Raw genomic sequence first — 23141 nt, 5'->3', positions numbered from 1 at the left:
GTTATTGCTGCTAAGCCTGTTGAGCCTTCTGTTCTCACTTGGCACAAGCAATTAACAATGAAAAATTCAGTCATGTTAAAAACAATGGGTAATTGATTCAGACAGAAGTAGACAAAGGAGACTTTGTATCCAGTGACCATCCAATTTTGCCTGCTGAAGTGACATTTTATCAGCTGTGCAGCTGGCAAGCTAATTAAGATAAAGGCAGCTTCATGAGTTTGTAATGTTTCCAGACTAGTTTTCTAACAATATATAAATTTCAACATATATATACTAGATTTCAAAATATATATATTTCAATATACAAATTTCTTTATTGTTTGTTTTTACAAACAGGGTGTTTTGTGAATGTAATGCTATCTTGAGTTTAACCTGCCCAAACATAGGCAGGACAGAGCTACAAACAAGAGCCAGTACACTTAGCACCCAGGTTCAGATCCCATACAGTTCCATATAATGAGGACATGCTGCATAGTAGGTTAGGTGTGCATGTCGTTTTTTATTTTGTTTTGTTTTGTTTCTGTTTTTTTGTTTTAATCTGTTCCCACAAATAATGTAGAATAATCGGAAAATCCTTGAAAGTAATGCCAGGGAAAGTTATTATTATAGGAGCTGGACATGCTAATTGGCTAAGCAGTGTTCATTTGTTGCATATGAACATATGCCAAAACAGTGTAAATGCATGCATGTACTGTACTGTAAGTATGAACACACACAGACCTTGTTGTTTTCAAATATCATTACCTGCGCTCTAGTTGTATAATGAAAGTTGACATTTTGACACTTACTCTACACAAAGTGGACAATAATTCTTTACAAGCTGGAAGGAGATTTTCCAGCTCATCAAATCTCAGTTTGTGTTTTTTGTCATGACATCACCAGCAGGGGAGGGGAGGCCACAAAATAGCCTCAATAAGGCCTGGAAATTGACTGAGAATTTGGCCAGGAGAGGTTGCATGAGAAGGAGAAGGACTTGAAGTAGCAGGGAGGTGAGGCTTGCCAAGAGAAAGGGCTCAGGCCTGAAGGTTTTTGGCAGGTGTTTTGACTCTGCTATCCATCCAGCTGCTGACTGAAAACATGGGAGGTGTTACAAGAGAATCTATTAGCTGTTCAGACAGGCTGTAATCTCTGTAATCTTTTGTTTTCTTGCTAATTTCTAGACCCCTGCAAATGTTGAAAAACACTTGTCTAACTAGATAAACAGAGTCGAGCATATGCAATCTTTCAACAAAACAACCAAGAACATTTTTCTGGAAAATCTGAATCATACTCAATGGTCTACCACAACAACATCAGCCTCATCAGTGATCATATGGGTCTCCCAGTGAGGTCAAGTCTGAGAGTTTTCTACATGAATTGACCCATCTGACATTTTAACGAAGATGCCAGTCCAAGAATGGATGAATGGAGAAATGGTATCGTGATGGCCCAATAAATTATGCAATAGGGTTTCTCGCGTTCAATTCCTGCCTTTTGCAACCCCCACCTACCTTCATACATCATCGCACTGTGTTGAAATCATTCATGGTATTAACTCATAGCGTGACATGTTGCCCTCATTGCAAGAGTCTACTTGCTTAGTAGCTGCTATGCTTATTTACAAAGGCATTTAATGAAATGTCATTGCTCCTCTTTCATGGTGAAAGTCGTGGTTGAGGGAAAGCAAGAGTGGGAGCAGGATGACAACGGTAAGGGAAGGGAAAAAACAAAAGCAGCCTCAGTCACTAAGATAAAAAAAAACAACAATGAAAAGTGAGAGAGAGAGAGAGAGAGAGAGAGAGAGAGAGTGGGTGGCAGTAAGGTTGAAGTTGTCCAGGCCTTCAGGCTAAGAGGTGGTGGCACCACAAGAGAGGAAGGATTAAAAGGAAGGTTAACAAGCTCAGAGATGGCAAAACAAATTCCAAAAAGTATGCAGCTGCCTTGACATCTGAACACAATGACAAAGTAATTGATTGAGAAAAAACAAACATGTATTATCAAAGAAGAGCCCAAATAATCAAGAAGGAAATAAAATAAACTATGGGTAAAGTTTGGATTTATTATAGGAACATTGTAATTGGTAACATAGCTGATTTATGTCAGGTTAATTCGAAAGACATTAGTTAAGCATTCTTGTGTTTAAACTTTATTTTACCAGGTTTCCCAATAAAGGAGACTGCCCCGCTGAGTTAGGGACTGCATTTTTTTGTAGTTCTCTCTTGTTTTCCATAAAAAGCCACAGATAACTCTTTTGTTTGAGCCAGATGACAGTCAAAAGATTCAAATATGAACAGATGGTATGGATGATCTGTTAGCTTTAAAAGAGATCTACCCGCACATCAGCTCAAGCGAGGGGCATTGACAGGACAATCGGTATTTGTTGCTTCTGTGTGTGTGTGTGCCTGAGAGAGTGTATTTATAAAACTATCACCACATTATCATGCCTGAGACATGTGAGCGGGTGCGGCATCTTCATCCTTAACTCGTTTAGGACATATTGAGGTCATTTTCCCCGGGTTTACACAACATTGCGTGAGAAGGGAAGGGTATCCGGTGGATCCAATTGCCCTCTGTGAGGGCGGCAGTGCCTCCATGAATGTGGCCTTTGAGTGGCGAGAGGCCAGTAGACATGCAGACAGCCTGTACTTACTGTATCTGGGAAATAGGCCTGATGCGACTTCAAACAGCCACAATGATGTTATTATGGTCCCGTCCCCCCTCCTCCCCAAGTCGCTCTCTCTCTGTCTCTCTTTCCTTTCTGAGAACTTTTTGCTCATGAGTCACAAAGAAGGAGTCTCCAGCGATCTGTTGTTTACCCTCACATTACTCATGGCAGGACTTGGACGAATCAATTTCAGTTTAAAAGAGATGTTTTTCGTTATCACCCCCTCTAAGGGAGACTGAAGTTGAATTATCCGAAAGCAACAATTATCTCCATTTACCCTGTTGAAAAATGAAGCTTTGGAAGTGCGTCCGCAACATTTATTTTATTGAGAAGAAAAGATGGCAAAAACAATGGACAATAGAGAGCAACTGTGGGTTTTTTGAGGAGTGAAAACAAGAAATTATCCTTGTATTTAAAGGTAAAGAGGATAGTTTTGTAAAGTGTAATGGAAATGCAGAAGGTCAAAAAAAAGTCAAAAATAAACCAACATGGTGATAAGCAATGGACTATTATTACTGTGGAGGGACAAACTAACTTTACTCTTAACCTTGGGGACACAAGCATTTAAACTTTCTCATTTTGAACTGGGTTATCCACATCTTTAAGCCAAGATTTGTTGTTTTCCCTTAGAAAATCAAACGAAACCTCCCCGAGAACATTTGACAGGCAGTAATACGCAAGAGGTAACAGAGTTCATCATCCCCAGCAAAGCCAAAGTTTTTACAGTGTGGTGGTGCAGCACAGTAAAAATACATGAGAAAACAGCTTGTTTGAACTTATATCAGACAGATATCGAAGTCCTGGTTTCACAAAATGATGCAGGTGGCAGCCACGGACGACGAGTGGATGTGGCTCAGTTTTGATTTTGGTGCTATATTTACACAGGCTTTCAACATCGGTGCAGACTGTCACATCAACAACTTTTCAGTGTCAGGATGTTTGCTGGGCCAGGCTAACTCTTGACAGTGAGAAACTGGGTTAGACTTCAGAATGACAATATCATCACATTTAATTTGTCGCATAATCCTGGGATTTTTTTGAACAACACTTTCTTTGTCTAAGGAGTTTTAGTTTATGCAAAGAGAATAGGAGGTTACATTTTTCCTGTCCCACATTAACACTGTCAAACTATTTCAAAACACGTGAAAGTGCATTTAGAACATGAATAATCTCATTCCATACGGTGATTTTTGCTTAATTTCAGGAAATGAAAGAAAGGAAAAGAAAAGATTTATACAAACCAGTGGCATGCTAAATGACTTTGCTAAATCTTGTTTTGGATTTTGTGGTAAGTTGCAGTTTAAGAGCTTAAGATGTGAAAGCTTTACATTCTGGGCTGTACAGCTGATATATAAACATGGTGAGACTCCACTCAGCTCCTTTAATCTCTCTGTTCTCAAGCTAATTGTTATCCCACACTCTGAAAAGGCCTTTGCTGTGATAATGTGCACACACAGCTGGGGTAAGCTTTGAGGTCCATTATAGGTCGAGAAATGCTGGTTTGGTGATCAAATATGACTGAAAAATTATGGGAGTGGTGCATAAAAAATAAACATAGGTGGGAGCCACTTTCAGCTCTATATTTGACAGATGACACCGTATGAAAGCGAGGATTAGACTGTCAGTGCCCTGACTGGATAAATGTGAGCGTGCATGAGTATGTGTGTGTGTGTGTGTGTGTGTGTGTGTGTATGCATATTTAAAACATTTGCAATTTGCTGATGAAAACAAACCCTGGCACATTAGCATGGAGAATTTCCCAGCTCCGCACGCAAACTTAGAGCAGGGGAGGGCCCCGATGTGTGCATGAGCGCCTGTGTGTGTTGCTTTGGGTGAAGCCGGCAGCTGTTTAAATTCAGTCTAACAGTGCTCTCTCTGCAACATGCCAATTTAAACACAATCCTGAGGGACAGAAACAGAGTCAGACTTTTCTCTACCACCTCTTTCTGTCATTTTCTCTCTTTCTCTACTTTTCTTTCTCTCTCCGTGCTCCTCCTCCCTTTGCCTATTGTTGCAAATATCCGCTATGAGTTGACTTTAAATCTGAATCCGACAAACACCATAATATCTATCCCTCTAGCCTGTGTTGTACACAGAGCTGACTTATCTCGCTACATTAGCCACAATGAGCTCCTGTACCTGATGAGATGATCTGACTTGATCCCTTTGCTCTCTGTCATGTACCATATTTAAGAGGTTGGGCCATTGTGCCTGATGAATAAGTCATTAGATCAGCGCAGAGCTCGTCCCTGAAAGGTCCAGAGGGCTGGCGCCTGTGGCTCTGTTTTTAATAAGGTCACAAACACAAAGGAACCTCCGTGACACACAACAGACCTGCCATAATAGATTTAAACTCTTGGACATGTAATTGAAATGCTTAAAAATATTTGAAAATCTGACACACTTTGTTGAAGTTGGAGTTGAAATGACATTTGATGTAAATACTGAAAGTACTAAAAGTTGAAGTTCTGAAAAAAGTGTGTTTCATGACAACCGAATTATAATGTGCAAACTGAAAGACGATGTCGGTTGAAGTGTAAGCACTGAAAGCAAATCTAAGGTTTAAAAGTGTCAGCAATGAAAGGAGCTAAAATGTCAGTATGGCCACACCAGTTTAAAAGAACAGCCTTTAAAAGAGTGCGTGTGTGAGAGAGATTCAATTAGGGCTGCAGCAGGCAAGAGATTTTCATTTTATTTGATCAAATTAGGTTACCTCTGGAGTAATAACCACAATGACTACAAAAGACTACAGTGCATTAAGTGTGCCTATTTTAGAAACAGTACTCCTATATTTGCTTTTAATAAAAGGAACGTGACAGTAGATTAGTATAAAGCTTGGTAATGGAATAGTTATCACATTTCCCGTTTCCAAGATGTGCAATTTCACCACAAGTGCTCTCAACCCATGGAGAGACAAAACAGCCACAACTCATCTCAGGAAAGGACTGCAAACATCACTTTTAAAAATAGCATTCTCTCCTCTATTATTCACTCACTACCTCTTTTACTCATATTTCTTCCTTTCTTATTTTGTGGTTGAAACTACAGTTTGAGCCACTGAGAAAGCCTCAGAGTTTTTACAGTGAACTCCCCCAACGGGCCTGGTGCTGGTGATGTTAGTGAAATTCTCCAGTGGGGGCCAGTGATCCAGCAGCAAACACTCGCACACACACGCACACTCACACACAGACACACACACACTCACACATAGACACGCACACACACACACACACACACACACACAAACACACACAAATGCACACATACACGTCGCAAATAAATCCCAGTGAGCATTAGGGCCCCATTGCGGCTCTGTTTACTGTTGAACACTTAAGATATACCTTCCTTTTTTCTGGCTAACAAATAACGCCTGGGGGGCTGAAAGGCTGAGCCATGCATAAGTCACGCAACTGCCTCCCTCTCTCTCTTTCTCTTTCTCTTTCTTTCTCACTCCTTCTCTCTGTCAATCCACACACACACACACACACACACACACATGCACACTTTCACCATCCTGACTCACTTGATACCTGGCTGCCTGGGTGAGACATTTGTCCCTGCAGAGCTGTTCCACTTCAACGAAATGCCTGGACAATGTCAAGTCAGAGACCATCCTGCTGCTGTTAACTGATGTTTGGTTCCACTTTGTCTTTCTTTGCCGTGCCCAAGTAAAAGTGTATGCATGTGTGTTAAGGAAGGATCATCTTTACCGACTCTTCCTCTTGCTGTACCCTCTGCTTGAGTCTCTCTCCATCCTAAAAATATTTTGTCAGGCTCGCTCATTCGATAATAATCACCGGCAGAGAGCAGGGGTTCACTCAGAGTTCAGACTGCTCTGGGTGCTCGCAGTGCAGCACAGTCCTGCCAACCAATAAATAAATCTTGTCATTTAAAGACCCTCTTGCATCGCATTCTCTATAGTCCTCTTTAATTAGTATGGCCCTGTCTCACTGAAATACATGTTTTAACAATATATTTTGCATCTGTATCAGTTAAATTTCTATGGTGAAATTTCAACATGCTCCGACTGAGATTGAAAAAAAAGGAACTTCCCCCCCAGAGCTTCTCCAAATAACCCTAACTTTATATGACATGATCTGAGGAACTATTTTTACTCGGATGAGTTACATGTTCATGTTTTCCCATATCAAATTCTGATGAAAGAGGACCTCATCTGGCGGACGGTAGTTAGCGTATTGAGCTGTATCGGGTCAGATGCCACCTTTGGTTAGTGATCTTTCCAACCACATGGAAACATATCGATTTACATTAGGAAACAACAGCAGGGACTGAGCCTAACCACTGTTGCACACTGAAGCATGCTTCAATTAAGATAAATGGAGGTGACAGACAAAGCAAATGGTCTGATGTACAGTACGCCAAGGCAGCCAGCATGCAGACACAACCTGATGACATGTAGTACACGAGTCATGATGCCACGCGAGTAGCCATCTTCGGAAAACAAACACAATTGTGATTTTTATCAGTAATGTCATTTATAAAAGCATCAGCTGCTTTGCAGTGATTCCAAAACTTGACAAAGAATGTATGCGTCCAAAAAACATAATTTGTTAAGAATCATGATGCATTCAGATGAGGCTACAAACTATGTGTCATGAACAGAAAAGGATATGCCTGACAACAGAGTGAAGAGACAAACCTACATAATGTTGATGTAGTTATTTTCAATTTAGGCATCACTTTCTTTCAATGTCTCCCAATACTTTGCTGGGTAATGGTTTGAGATGTTGGTTCGCATTGTGTCAGAGCAGCGTCACAGAGTCCATTCATCATCCGCTGTGAACACCCTCTCCGTTCGCTCAGTTTGGCCATCAACAGATCGCATTACTGACACCAGGGAGCTTTTTATGCGGGTGGCCATGTTAAATTGCTTGCATTGTAGCTAATAGGCCTTGGGTGTTCATTTAGACAAAAAACTGATGGTCATTTGTGCCAGGATGACAGCCAAAATTTTGTACGGGGGAGGGGGGCGTTGAACCTTTGTCACGTCATCGATCAGTTCTTTGTGTTTTGTCTGTAAGGCGTGTAAACAGGACAACAGATGGACACAGACAAGCTTGACAATAAAAAAGCCTGATAGTTGGATCTTACTACTGATTTGGTTAATTCTAATGTACAATGCAAAAATGAAACCAAGCCCATGCTTAGGTTTATTCATCTGCATTCCAGTATTGTTGAAAAATGGATTCTGTTTTCTTAAATTCAGTGATCCCACAATAAACAGTGGCAAAACTTTTACTATACTCGGGAAGCTGTTTCTGTGCTAAAATGCCCGCATGTCACAACAAATAAAAAAAATGACTGTTCCAAGGCTTAATGAGTTATCAAATGGGCTTTCAACATGTGGCTTTGGGCAGTACTGAATCTGCAAGCCATATTGCATGTTTGCATGGAGATCAACAGAGTCTATTTGTTTGTTGTGTGGGGGGATAGATATAAATTGGCAATGTGAAATTAGTTAATCTAAGCCAAAAGGCGTGTAGCTGCTAGAGTAGCGTGCCTATAAAAATAGCAGAGCTACACTGCAAACCAATGCCAGAACAAATGTTTGCTGTCAGAAATATTTCTGCCAATAACATTACCATACCAGCATTACCATTACAGTTTGCACACCCTGTGAATTTAAAATATGCTTGACTTCAGAGTAGAGTAGTAGGTTTTTAATCAAATACCATGATATTACAAACTTTGTAAAACAACAGCAGGGATTTGTCAGAGTGTTTGTATGATTAGTGCTTCCATAATATAATCATCAATTTAAACTCCAGGGGCTTCAGTGCGCTTGTTGCTTCTGTTCTTGTCCCTCTGTGGGCTCAGGCAGAGCAGAGCGCTAGGCGGTAGCTGTGGCAGTAATTACACAAGACAGCTTCCAACAATAGTGTTGGGCCAACAAAGGCTTCTGCTCCCCCTGCATGAGTCCTGCCTGTCTATTCACACTCACTCAAACTCAAACACACACTCTACCCGTCTGTTCACACACACACACACACACACACTCGCAGAGAAACACACCTCCCATTGCTGCGTTGCCGCCACTAGCTGTTACAGTTAGCGTCTAACAGGGCCCCCCTCGGCACTGATTTGAGTAATTCACTTATGGCCTTTTGTGATCCCAGGGGGCTCTGTTGGCCCCCCAGGCCAAAAGAGTCCAACTCCACTCAAGCGAGTTCAGTGTCTGTGGCACGAGAGGCCAGGCAGAGACAAAGCCAGTGTCATGCCTTTGATTCAAGCAACTAATGAGTTAGTTGTGAGGATCCTAAATGCATAAGGCGGCTTCTCTATTCATGGTTATCGACACATACAAGGGATTAGCATGGCTGGCCTGTCGCAGTAGTTAACAACTATTGTGTGGCTGATTGCTGTAGTGGGGGCAAACATACAAGCAAGAGGGTGAGAGAGTGAGCCGACATGCAACTAATGTGCAATTTAGCATGGAACCATTTGGCGGGTAACAACTAAATCTTAGTCACAACAATGCAAACATAACAGAAATTTAATTGCACAGATACAAGCAACTAGAATCAGTGTAATTTTTTTACAGCATGTGTGGACAATGCAGTAAAAATGGTTTCATGCTACCTGAAAGAGCTGTTATCCCATCTTAAATAATTTTATTAGTGTGACCTTGACAAAGATCTAAATGGTGTTTCAAAGGTCATAAAGAATGACGAAAAATTATGACTTTTTTTCGCCCATTTTAGTGTTGTTATTTTTTATATTAATGTTGGGTTATTTGCTATTTTAAGCAGTGATTTTGACCCAGTGCTCAAATTTTTTTAAAAATGACACAAACACTGGGTCAAAACAACCCGTCTTCTTGGGTTTGATTGGTCAGTTCTCTAAGATGGTCAATTTTTGATCAAATTTTTCTGTAAATAAAAAACTAATAATATCATTAAAAGTATCCACGTAAATGTAGTGTCTAAGCCTATTCCTGTTTAACCCAATTCAAAATAAATGAATGGGGGTTTTGCATGCCAAAATAAAGGGGAGGGATGATAAGACCCTGAGCACTGGCATTAGGTTAGTCATAACAATGAGAACACATTAACATTTACACTGGAAATGTATTAAGCAGCCATACATCTACTTTTGTATATAGAACTTGTAGCACAGACATCGCATGTGGAGGAAAGAGGAAGGAAAAAAGCCTGAGCACTGGCATTTAGCCTGATCACGCACTCTTCATGAAGCACATGGAGATGAGAGGTGATTTTCTTTCACAGAGGTCAGTGAAACAAACAGAAGGGCAGAACCCCATAGGGAGGAAGAAAAGAGGAGGAGGAGGAAGGGGGGGGGAAAGAAATGTTTATCATGCTTAAAGAAAAAGAAAAAGAAAAAAAGGAGATGAAAGACAAATGTTCAATAAAAGAAATCGAATGAGGTGGGCGAGAATCTGTACCCCAATTTGAAGATAATTATGGCAAATAAGAGTGAATTTTCTCTGCTTTAGCAGCACACATGCACACACAGATTGGGATGTTGTGATCCATTATCTCCCTGGATGCTCTTAATCAATACACAACATCATATAAGGGTTTAGCGATGTCTATTGGTAAGAGACGCTACATGCAATGATGTCATCAATCATCAAAAGAAATCATGGCAAGAGTGCTGGTTACTTGAAACAAAAGTTCAAACTGCCACTTCTGTTCGCTTGCAGAACAATATGTCATTCACAGCGCCACCTTTTTGTACTTGTAATGTAATTGTCTTGTAATGTAATGGCCCAAGGTGAAGTGGAGATGTCGTGCCTCCAACACCAGACTAGCGCTGGCCTTTCTGCTTGTATGTCTTCAGGCTTGTTGTGACATAAGAGATTTAACTGATATGATGGACTGATGGATTGAAGTCCTTGCATCCTTTGGGCTTTGATGCGTTGTGTGCCACAGGACTAAAATGTGCAATCGCACGGCGCAAGTAAGCCATCAAGAAATCAGCATGTAAGCACTGATTCACAGCTCATCAAGTTGATACTAATTACCCAAGAAGTTTAACTGATTCCTAGTGATTCCTATCTCCTAGTGCCTCTAACACAGCGATTGAGTCAAACAACAGCGCTGAAAGAAAAGGTCAAAGGGTTTCACCTTCAGTGAGTTTGAGTGTTCACTTCAAAAAAGGTATGAACAGATGTTACAAATGGGTAAACCCACCAACCATGCGGGGATAGGCCTCAGGCCAACATAACACTGAGTAGGTATACATATTGTCAGTGGGTAAAGAAGAACGAAAAGAACAATTTCCCATTTTGGGAAATAAATGTATTTGGTTTGTTGTTGAGTTACATAAGAAGACTGATACCAGACAGTTAGCTTAGCATAGCTTAGTTTAGCTTGGCTTAGTTTAGCTATTTCCAAAGGTAGCAAAATCCACTGACTAGCACCTAAAAATTGAATAGTAAATTCATATTTGTACATAGATGAACAGCAACAAAAAATGTATTTCTGAAAATGTCAAATTATTGCTCTGTGGTGCAAACAAAAGATAACTGAACCATGAGTTTAGGATAAGACTGTGCAGAGATCTGTTCTGGAACTAAAAATTGCAAGACTTATTAATGTGCACAAGTGCAAGTTGCAGTGAATGATTCACTGGAAATTGCGAGAGTGAGGACATTTCATTTGAAAAACTAAAAACAACAGTGAAATGACCGTATCTTGACCTTTCTGTTGCTAAACCTTTTCACTTCATTTATAGTCCATGCAGCTTGCTGATTTGTCTTGGCCTCTGCCCTACCATCTTGTCTGCCTTTGGCTTGCAGGGTATAGGGAAGGAAAAAGTATGGGGTCACTGAGAGTTTAGTAAACACAAAGTCTGTCTATAATGTGACCTGATACACATTTTCACCCCTGAGCAAAGACTCCATTGAGAAACTGCTATCTTGCTGCAGCACTTCCTCTCTCTGGGAAATTAAATGGTCCACATTTGTACTGACTCGATTCGATACAGAGTTAACATGAGAAGCATTAACCCAAACAGTTGGGGAGAGGGAGTTTTCATCTTTGTAATTCTCTTAAAATTTACAGATGACAGAATCAGGATCTAAACTGATTGTTTTGCCTTGTTCCCTCCTTCCTCTATTGCATGGTTACAAAACCGTCTCCTGTCTGCTGGCTGACGTCACGAGTGCCGTATGCCTGGCGTGAGTCTGAGGGCTCTGTGGCCTCCCTCTTCCTCTTTTATTATAGCTCACCCAGCATTTAGAAAGAGACAACACGTAAAGTGAAACTGGCTGGCAGATCGGAGATTAACAACACAGATGCATAGCGTAAATCTAAAAACTGATGGCTGCTGTATGGCATCAGCATGTCAACTTCTCAAACTTGGCATAGACAGGTACAGTTGCACTCGAGTCTCTCATCACATTTGTGTGCGTCTCTGTGTGTGTGTTCCCATACGCTGTCAACACCCTAACTGGACTGACAGCTATGAGGAAAGGTGGGGCTGAAGGCTTCCAGACATAAACACTTATAAATACACCTTGCTGCGATGTGGATAGATTTACACCGCAGACATTTATATTTGGGCATGAGATTTGTTTTGGTGGTAATGTTAAGAGTTATGATAAACTGCAAGAATTCATTATTGTCAGAGCAGATGATTTACTGAAAGCGAAGTAGTTCTAGTCATGTGGTTTCCAGGAGGTCATTGTCTCATTGAGGGAAGTGTACCAGTTTATTTTGTGATATAATAAATAAAACAATAAATAAATTATGCAGGAGGGAGTACAAATGAGGGAAAAACGGAGGCTGTTCCTGTTGAATAGATTGTGTTGATGGGGGTTCATGCATTAATTTGAGGTCTTAAATAATACCACTGAAATCTGATGTTGGTGACAGTGTTTCCCCAGAGTCACAGGCAACAAAAAACACCCTCTTTAAGGAATCCTTATTCCTGTCATTTGAAGGTTCACAAAAGCATATCCCTGTGAGTCAATACTGAGGGTGAAGGAGCAGGAGTGCTGGAAGAGATGAAGGATCCATTCCTTATATGTCATCCTGCAAATGATGATGAGGACAGATAGAGGCAGATGCAGGCAGAGGGAAACAGATACTGATGAGCGCTAATGTTGCTTTTTTATCCAAGGGTGTGATGGGGAATCTGATGGCAGTTTCACGAGGGTCAAGACCTGTCAAAATAAGTCTCTATCGCACCTCAAAGACACAGATGCACACACCCCCACAAGCTTACATGCTTCATAATGAACTTTTCTCAAAGAATTCTTCTTCGCAGACAGTGAGAGGGAAAGAAACTATGACAAAGAAATATGCAATACCAACCAAAGATGTGACCACATTGCACACAAACAAAACACAGATAATCAGTGCTAACATTGTTTTAGATTTACTGAGACACATATCATGCCAGCAGCTAATATTAATGCATTAGCATGAATTACATCAACTGATATCAGGCTTGTGGCAGTGCAGTACACTAGCCTCACAAACAGAAAGATGGTCTGTCCTTTATTATGTGGTTTCCGAGAGCCTCTGCCTTAAACCTCCATCTGATTCACATCACAAGCTCTGCTGCCTTCTGCTCGTGTTAGAGACAGTTTCAGTTCATATTACGAACACAGGATGAGGGAGACAAGAGGCAAAAAGAAAAAATAGGTGATTGAGTAGAATATCTGACATGACATGTGCCCTAAGTGTCATATTTTTTTGATTCACATTCTGAATCAAAGTAATGACTGCATCAGCTGCTTTAGATATCATGATTGCTTTTATGTCACTGAAATACTAGACAACTCCCATCTTTATCTCAGCAAAAGTCCAAATTAATTAAAAAGAGACTATTTTCTTTAATTACCAGATCCTCCCGAAAGTATGGCCATAACTTGCCTGATTACATTTTTGAAAACAGAGTTTCCGATAATGAGATAAAAACACACATCGCACATAACAGACTCCAAAAAACACACCGGAGGAGAATTAAAGGCAATCGAGGCAGAAAGACAAAGGAGGAGGGATAGCTAATCCTTAGGGTAAATATTTAACAAGCTTAGCAATTACAGTGAAGCCAGAGACCTAATATGGAAGAGAAAGGAATTACACCCTGCTGACTGTCAACTCACACGCACATATGCGTTCACATGGACCTACTCGCTTGAGGAACTGCCTAAAAATGCTGAAAATGTAGAAACTGAAAAATAGAAATGAAAAGAAAAACATGGGACAAAGGGTTGCTCATAGCCTGTAGGCTACAAACTGATGATTTGGATTTTTGTATTGTCATTATTTTTTAAGGGGAGGTTTCCCCTCTGGACTTGTGGCCCATTTTCACAGACTGGGTTTGCTTTACCTGCACCATGACACACTTAAATGTGACCTTTTCTGTAGTGTCCTCTCAACTGGAGACAATTGTGGAAGCAGAACCACAATACACCTTTGACGGAAAATAAAAGTATTAGACTCTGTGTGTCCAGTATTAAGTCTTTAGTCTCCAGGTTTATGTTAAAGGATTTGACCAGTGGGGATGGCCATTTCATAATAACTCTTCATTTATAGTTAACTTGCAAGAGTATTAAACCATAAAATAGTGGAAACTTTGTGATCCTTGTGAGCAAGATATTCTTCTTTTGGATACACTTGTGAGGCTCCAAGTTTTTATCAATTGGTGTCAATTCCATCATTGTTTTTTTTTAGGGGGGTGTAAACTAGGGAGTCATCCCTGTAAACATCACAACTGAATGGTGTGTGGAATGCGATGAATAAGGGGATCTGATGAAAGAGAATCTCTGTCTGATGTCAGTTTTTATTTACATGTACATACAGGCAGGCATGCAGCCACACTGAGCTTCGGGGTATATTTGCATACTGTGCATATGTACACAATGTTCACTGTGCTCCACCCTTAAACAGTCACGCAACACAGACAACAGGTAGAATCTCAGTGTGCTTTCAAAGCCACCTGCTACACTTCCTACTTCTTATTTCTGAACCTAAACCTTGTCACGAACTGTACGTGAGAATCCCATCACTGTCTAATAATATAGTGTAATGGATTATGTTTTGAAATGATTTAACAAATGATACTTTACAACCTGTGGCCAAATCCAGCAAACACTTAAACTAACTGAACTGGTCATGATTCATAATCAACTTCACACAGTCCCCCCGTGGACAAAAAGGAGAACTGCAGCAGTGTGAGTGGAAACATCTTCATTCTTCCTCTCTAAAGCAGTTTATAACTGCAAAGGAAACTTACGGTTGCATTTTTTTGTGGTTTCATAGCATGTTGTCAGTGAATGACTCACTGTCGTTTCGAGCCACAGGAAGGACGCCGATATGTACTGGGTACTCATCTCAGATTTATCTGGAACAGCTCTGGTCACACTAAATGTTTAAATATGAGTGGAAAAACTGCAACTGTTAGAGGCAAATATGCTGACCAAAGAGAGGGAAGGCATGTATACAGAGCCAAAAACTCTCCACTCTGATTAATCTCATTACTATAGCATCAAAAACACAGCTAAGCTGCTCACTACTACCACTGATAACAAGGTATCCAGCAGATGAGGAGCAAACAGCAGCTCTGTCATTAATTTGTGCTCAAACAGTCCAGAATAGAACATCCTAAACTTTGGAAGCTCCGCACAGAAAGCTATTAGCACTGTCAGAGAATACACAAGCAATATCACCAGTCACTTTCAACACACCTTTCAACACTCTCAGCTGTTTCACACACATGACTGAACTGTCTCCATTTTCCACAGGGGAGGGAGGTCCATTTACAGCTTGGCACTGACACTCCCCCTCAGCACATCACTCTTCATTGAGGAAGAGGTTGCTGTCTTTATCTCTGCGTGATCCCTTATCCGGGAAAGGCACCTTTAATAAGTCCGATTAGCACTTGTGCTGCAACTTTGCGTGATGGCTAAGCTAAATGAGCATTCAGGGTAAAACAAGTAAATGTGTGTGTGTAAAGTTGCATGACTCTGGCCAACAGGATGCCAGCTGTTTGGTGCCATTCCAAACTAAACCAGCAGATGATGGAGATTAAGGGTACTGCAAGGATCAGAGGAAAAGAAGGTGAAAGAGAGGAGCCACATGTGTGGAAGAGGAGATGGCTGCAAAACTTTGAGCTGGTCAAATCCCATCTTCTCCAAGAAAATATCTGCCATCTTCATCTTTCATCTTTCTTTCAGCCCACAGGACTAGGAAGGCAGTGAGATGTCTCTACTGATTCATCTCCACTGCCCTCCCGCTCCCTTCCTTTTCCTTCTAACTACAAGCATTTTCCCAGACAAGACACAGAGAAGATGCTAATTCCATTTTAGCCTCGAAGTTGATAAGGCGGCCACCAAAGCCGCGGTCAACTCCATAGCGGCCCATAAATATTTGAATTGGATTGTAGAGCAACGCGAGGAGAGGAAGGGAGGCGTTCAGTGGATGTTGGCAGGGTGGGAAAACAAAAATGGCCCTCAATATATCTTTTAATTACATGAGACTACAAAACACAAAGAAATGCTAATGATTTGGGGTGGGTGAACTGATAAACAATGCCCGCTTTACATCTACACTGAGCTGTTTATTCTTTCTCATGAGGTCTATAGAAAAAGTTAATGGTTTTTTTCCACTTTACTGTAACTTAAAAGGAATGTATAATCATGTCTTATTTTTTACCGAAATTGTATTTGAGATGGTTAAGGTGTACCACTGACGCCCTGCCGACAAATAATAGAAAGAGTGCAGAGGCAATACAAATAAAATCCTTTTATATCCTAATACCAATTCCTATACTGTACGTAATCTATTTATGCATAAGAAAATCTGTTTGTTTTTGACCATCAAACGCACCAGTCTGAGTCACTGACACCTAACAACATCATTCACCACAAAGGTTTGACTAACATGAGCAGGATAAATTCATGTTCCATTTGTACTGAAACCAGGATATTACACTTCTGGGGCTATTAGTACTACAAATACACATTACTGTTTCTAAAATGGATAAAACTCTTTTGCATATTTAAACTTACTTTGCAAACTTAAAATCAGTTTACATTTACTACAGGCTTTCCATAGCCAAACAGCATATGAATGGGTCAGTTTTATGATAAATATATATCAGAGGTGGACAACATTGATCTACATGCCTGTTTACAGCAGCACATGGCCCATTCTCATTCCCATATACTGGTCAAACCCATATCCACTCAGCAACTCCCCATGAACTCAAAGACAAACACATGCACACATAAACCAGATACCCCAGGCTCTCTTCCTGCCACTGCAAATGTCGACCTTTACCTTGGAAGAAACTCTTGACACGGAGGTAGGACACTGCAAGGCGCAGCACTGACAGCTTGTCTAGTTTGGAGATGACATCCGGGGGGAACGGCAGGAGGCTGGCCAGCCGGTCCAGCTCTGCATTCAGCCTGTCTCTGTGCCGCTTGGACGGGTTGGTTTTCTCATTGGCAGAGGACGGCTTCCTGATGTCGAGACGGACAGAGCGGAGAGAGATAGACAGTGTTGAACGGGCATCAGGACGAGTGTGTGTGTGTGTGGACAGAATTCATGCATTCAGCTGCAAAATAATAATCATTTTAGCTTAATGGCCTCAACTAAATAATTTATTTCTCACTCACTGCAAACATACTTGACTACCTCAGCAGGCAGAAAGTGACAGCAGCACACACAAAAGGATTAACTTGTTTAGCTTCATTTGTTGGAGCCATGCTACTGTTAATGGCAACATTAGTTTAAAACTCTTTCACACATTATGACACGGGCTGATAAAGCTTACATGGTCAGCTTGCCGAGCCCTGATGGTCTTGGTCTAAAAGATAATAATTATCAGTCAAATAAATTTGCTAAAAACTGTGAAAACTAGAGCACAAAACTATCAGAGGAAGCGTTAAACTTATTTTTCAAAAATAATGACCTGCCCATTGACATTAATATCATACAGACTACAGGAGGTTTTGTCTGACTCTGGTTAAATATGGCAAGTGAGCCATGTGACCAAATAAACCACAGTCTGCACAATTCCCTCCCTCTTTAAACTGTATTTCCTTTTGACTCAGCCTTCCCCAATAAACCAAGCACCGCAATGATTTGTGTTTTCTCTGTGACAAGTCTCTTTATTTGTCAGTTAGATCTGTTTCTTCACAACAAGACAAAACAAGTGCGTTAAGAGTTTCGTCATATCCCGGCACAATATCTTTCCACAATGACATAAATCCTGTATTGTAGGTTTACATAAAAGTATCTGTACTTACTAAAATCCTCTGCGACTGCTCCATTTCTCTTTACTATTCTTGACATTAAAGGTATTGGACATATTGCACTATCCTCTTCAGCGGCGCAGAGAATGTGAGGCACTCCTCAGGCACAGCGTTATTGGTGTATTTTAGTAAGGTGTACCGCCGCTTCACCAGATGAACTTAACATGATACGCATATCAGCTCTACTTTCCATAGCTTAGAGTTTCTCTTCGTCTCCGCACACACACACACACACACACACACACACACACACACACACGGCGTACTTTTACGTAAAAGCTTTGACTCTGTTTTATTCTGAAATGATGATCACATATCCTCAAGGCTCGATCAGATGGTCCAGCCAAACTTTCGCTGACTTCACTTGCAAGTTCAAAAATATTTATGAGGAATCAACAGCACCAAATCAACATTGTTTTAATGTCAAACAAAGGAACGCCATTGGATAAGTAGATATGAAATTATTATTCAAAAATCCTAAGATCTACTAGAGTTTGAAAAGCAAATGACTGCCCAGCGCTCATACAGTATCAGTTTGATGTGGCAAAGATTTCCTTTCAGCTCAGCAGCAAAAGTGGGGAAAAACATGAAAACTTTATAAATGCCTCAGGCCTTGTTAAATTACCACTTCCCTCTTCAAATCTTATATAACCTACGATTCACTATTCATGACATCAGCTGACAAAATCGTCCACAGACAGTGGTCCTCTACTGTGGAAACTATGGACACCTAAAACACCGTCAACAAAACACACACTTTGACTCCTGTGCCTGTGGCTAAAGAAATGTGCATTAATCGTTAAAAAAAAATAAAATAAAAACTTTACTCTGCTGTCAATAATACTAATACAAATATACTCAAATACTTGGTTTACCAATTAAGTAAATTCACACAACTATTAGCACTTTAAATATAATTAATATTATATATAAAACAACTACTGTTCAAGATCACCACTGTTAATTATTTGATTATAACATGTCAATCTGAGCCCAATGTCTACTAAAACTGGAAGACAGGACTGAAAGGAACTTATACCCGTTATTTTCACACCTTCATGTAGCTGCTGCTCAGTAACTTCCTGTGATTCATTATCATTTAACTCCACTTTAATGTACCAAATCATAACGGTGAGAGTGAAGTTTCCCCTGCTTATCAGCTAGGCCTACGAAGTGTGCCACCATTTGTCAACAAGCACTGATTTAACGTATTCAGCGGCGCTCCTTAACTGTTTCTGGATGGGCTTCCTCCTCTTTCTGCCCGCGTACATGCAGTCTCCCGGAGGGATCATGATCTTGCGCTCCGTGGAGGTAACAGGTGCGCTGCGGGTGACACAGAGAGCACATTAACTTCAATGTGGCTGGAGAGACTTCACACATGTAACACGGTGAGCATTAAAAACATGTTCACATGGTGTCATTAAAAGGCATTTCTTTATAGGTGAAATTTGCAAGAGCATAAATCCCTGCATCCCTGACATTAAAGTAAAATAACTGTAATTATGACAACGTTAAAATCTAAGCACAATAGTACGTGAATAAGTCAGGTATTAAGATGTATGGAATATAAAAGTAGCCAGTAGTTACAAAATTATGTAACGCGTGTAACTTATCTAATCAATATTTTTGAAAAGTACAGAAAAGCACACAATATAACCCGAACGCCTGAAAATAAAGAGACTATAAAATGACAATATTATCAAATTCACACCAAAAAGTAAAAATGAAGCACTAACCCAGAATATCGGTGTATATCAGTTAATTCCAGTATAATGTTGTCTGTTGAGTCACATTCACTGTAAGTGCAGAGAAGAGATGCGTCTCCCTGGTTGCACCGTCTCGGTAATGCCAAAGGATAAATCCCAGGGAAATAAAACAAACCGGAGAGGTCCTGTATGAGTTCCGAGCTGATGTTTTCATCAGCTTTGCACTGCTCGGGGCAGATGTTGGCTGATGCTTTATACCCAATTGAGTCGCCTTCACTTCCTCGCGTTTCAGGTGGCGGATTCCTCTGAATGACATGTCGAGCTCTTCGCACGCAACTCTCTGCCTCACAAACAGAGCGTGAGCGCACACACACACACAAACACACACACACGCTAGACTTAGCTTATGCTGCTTTCAGGTACTGTGTGTTTATGGGAATTACGATTTTTACATTGTTTTATACAGCTTCGTGTATAGCTATGTATGACAATTACTGTTATGTATAGTCTAATAATAAAACTACATGATATTTACTCTCTTACCGTGATTACCGCTCATTTTGGAATACTTTATGAGCACTAGGTAACATTCAACTACGTGTCTACAAGCATTTTCTCTTTATTCCGTGGCTAGCCTACATCTCCTGTTTGGTTTACCAAAATAATTATAAAACAACTAACAATAGCATAATATATTAGTGTGTTATCTGTGTTAAATTGTGTGTATTTTTGACGTGAATAATTGTAAATGCGTGATTAGTTTGTATATTTACGAGGAGTCCATGAAAGTAGCAGCCCAAACCGACCCCGGCTTGCAGCCTCGAGCTGCACACACACATTTTCTGAGCAGCGCGAGGGGAGGGATCACACGCGAAGGGCAGCGGAGACACAAATCTCCAGATTCACACCGAGGCTACCCGCGGTCGACGGCACTCGCGGACCGGAGGGGTTTCAGCACAGCGGTCCGTTAAAGATAAATGCATGTTTTACAACGAAACCTGCTGTACTTGAACATAACGCTACTTTGGACGGGACTGGGCTTCTTGTGTCGAATAATGAATTCAATGGATGTGGCGGAATCGACTTGACTCTCTGGGATAGATTTTGCAACTGCGTCAAGAACCGCACAAATGACAGGTTTACGCCGGAAATAATATAATTATGCCTTCAAAGCAAAAGCATTAACATGTCACGGGCCGGCATTAAAACATGCCAAATGCATTTGGGTCCATCTGTAGAGTCTCTGGAATAAAATGTGACACCAGTCAGAGTATGACGGAAATCATCGAAGTTGTAGTCCTGTAATCCTTTTCTTGGAGTAGGCTAATGTGTAACTTTGAATATTGAAAGGCTAGCGATATGCTGAAGTTTGTCTTGCCTATACAGCACAGTGTTTCACTTTATTAGTACAGAACTGAAACCGTGTAGGCTGCGTATGCAGTCCCACCAGCTAAATCTTCGCCTTCGCCTATTTTCAATGTTATAACCGGAAGTGTTGCGTTACAATCTGGTTGATTTTACTGCGTCGGTTACTTCGATTACATTTCCCATAAAATACTGTGCACATAACTACACTAAATTCTCTGAAAGAAAAAAAAAATCAGGAGATATGGCTTCCAGTCTGTAGAAAAGAGGGGCGTCTTGTATGTGTCCTGAAAATGGTTGTGAATTTACACAGTCAGGGAGAAACCAAAGGAAGAAGAAATATTTCATTCTTTCATCGGTTAAATCAGTTTTTAGCAACGTTAATTTACCAAGTACACACATTAACAATCTGACCGTCGAGTGCTACACGATAGGACGCTCTGGCGCAGTAACGCTGCTTCAAATGTGACGCACTTACTCAGGATGCTGTTTGTTTTTCACCTACATCACTTTTTTTTTAGTTTAAATGTTTGTAAAAGTCTCATATATGTTGCAAGGCTGCCTCGTACTGACGGTGGGCAAGCAGAAAGTTTTCGTGTATTAACACTACATAGACAAATACAATTCCTGCAAAATGCTATGCCCGAGTTTTTGTGTGATCTTTGGATAAATGCAACGATGCAGCTGCAAATGCATGCAAAGAATAAATTGAGCAGGAACCAATACAGTCTGCTGTGGTATCAGCTTGTGTTACGCCTCCCACGGTCCTTTCACTATGTTCAGACTTGATTCACAGTAACGATGCATTGTTTTGTAACTACAGAAAGCAAATCGGGTATTTAATATATGTTTTAAAATACTGGCTGATGACATGCGTTTTTGTGTACTTTTAGTTTTTAAAGGGAGTTAATTTTATTGCATTGTGGCTTGTAAAAACTTGACTTAATAAAATTCCTCAATGCCACTGTAATATGTTGTGTTTTGTCATTGAAACAGCAGCATAATATAGGAAAAGTCTGACACAAATGCAGTTTGTATGGCAGTCTACTGTACTGCCCCCTAGTGTATAAACATATACACTGCAGACAAGTATGCACACATTGCTTATTGTGTATTTATGTCTAATAAATCATGCAAGCTTATGGTTGAGATACACTTTTCTTCTTTAAAAAAAGATGACATAGTAGAAGAGATTCCCCACAGTGTTGTTGTGCCACACGTGATCACACATACAACTACAGAGATAAGACCCTTTAATGGTGGTAGTGGTGGGGCGGATTGTTCGTGCGTTTCTTCTTTCTCTGAATTAGTTGCTTGGTGTCACAGCAAAATGAATAAACATTAACTGACCAAAATAAAGGCAAATATATTGTGGCTGTTCTAGCATCTCTTTGGAACAGAGAAAACAGAAAAGAGAAATAAATGGAAACAATAACATAAAATATTCATATTACTAACAATAACTTCCATAAGTTTTTGAATTCAGTTCTAACCGTATCTCAAATTGCAGTTTTTGTTTGTATACATGAACAACTGCAAAACCTGTTCAAAAATTGCTTAATCAAAAACAGCATATATCTGTAAAATCTTTATATATAAACATATCAAGACAGTCAATAGTCATATGGTCATGATGTGGTGCTGAGATGTGGATCCACTTAAGGTTCGAGTCCACCAGTGAGATTATTTCCAAATATCGTGACATTGTATTAAGGTATCCATCAGAGCTTATGTTTTATTTATTGTGACAGGCGGAGCTGGAGATGTGACAAGGTCCTACAGTCCTGTTAACACTGTCGGTGGCTGCCATTAAAGCTACAGGGAGCTTTGGTATCACTGCAAATCCACTGGCAACACAATCCAAGCTGCCTTCCAGATTAGCCCAGGTTTAAAGCTCCACTAACACTGCTGTAGGAGTCCTTTGCACGCAACCTTGTGTATGTGTGTGAGAGAGAGAGAGAGCGAGTGCATGTCTGTGTCCGCTGTGCGTGGTTTACGCATGCTCACAGCATGCGTGTGTATGCGGGGTAATACACATTTCAGAATAATGACCACAAAGGGAAACAGGACTTCCTGAAAGCCGTCTGCCAGGTGCATTAGTGCAGCTTTCATTGATTAAGATGTCTGTGTCAGCATCATCGTGGGACTTCAGGAGTCGTGCAGAGCTGTGACA

General features: G+C 40.5%; 1 protein-coding gene across 2 annotated transcripts in view; it reads right to left on the bottom strand.

Moving 5' to 3' along the window:
• Window positions 1-20494, bottom strand: part of LOC124049584 — a 71060-nt gene extending 50566 nt beyond the window's left edge. Inside the window, exons 1-4 of one of the 2 annotated variants that reach the window (XM_046371416.1) lie at window positions 19634-20494; window positions 19128-19220; window positions 17417-17449; window positions 16921-17102 (exon numbers count right to left, since the gene is read on the bottom strand). In XM_046371416.1, coding sequence (XP_046227372.1) covers window positions 16921-17102; window positions 17417-17449; window positions 19128-19189 — 277 coding nt within the window. In that variant the 5' untranslated portion in view covers window positions 19190-19220; window positions 19634-20494. The remainder of the gene's footprint in view (window positions 1-16920; window positions 17103-17416; window positions 17450-19127; window positions 19221-19633) is intronic. The other variant, XM_046371417.1, reaches the window with a different exon arrangement.
• Window positions 20495-23141: the final 2647 nt, after the last annotated feature.

The sequence above is a fragment of the Scatophagus argus genome, chromosome 18 (genome assembly GCF_020382885.2).
Source record: "Scatophagus argus isolate fScaArg1 chromosome 18, fScaArg1.pri, whole genome shotgun sequence".
Lineage (NCBI taxonomy): Eukaryota > Metazoa > Chordata > Actinopteri > Scatophagidae > Scatophagus > Scatophagus argus.
The sequence above is the reverse complement of the archived record's forward strand: the minus strand, read 5'-3'. Positions and strand labels throughout refer to the sequence as shown.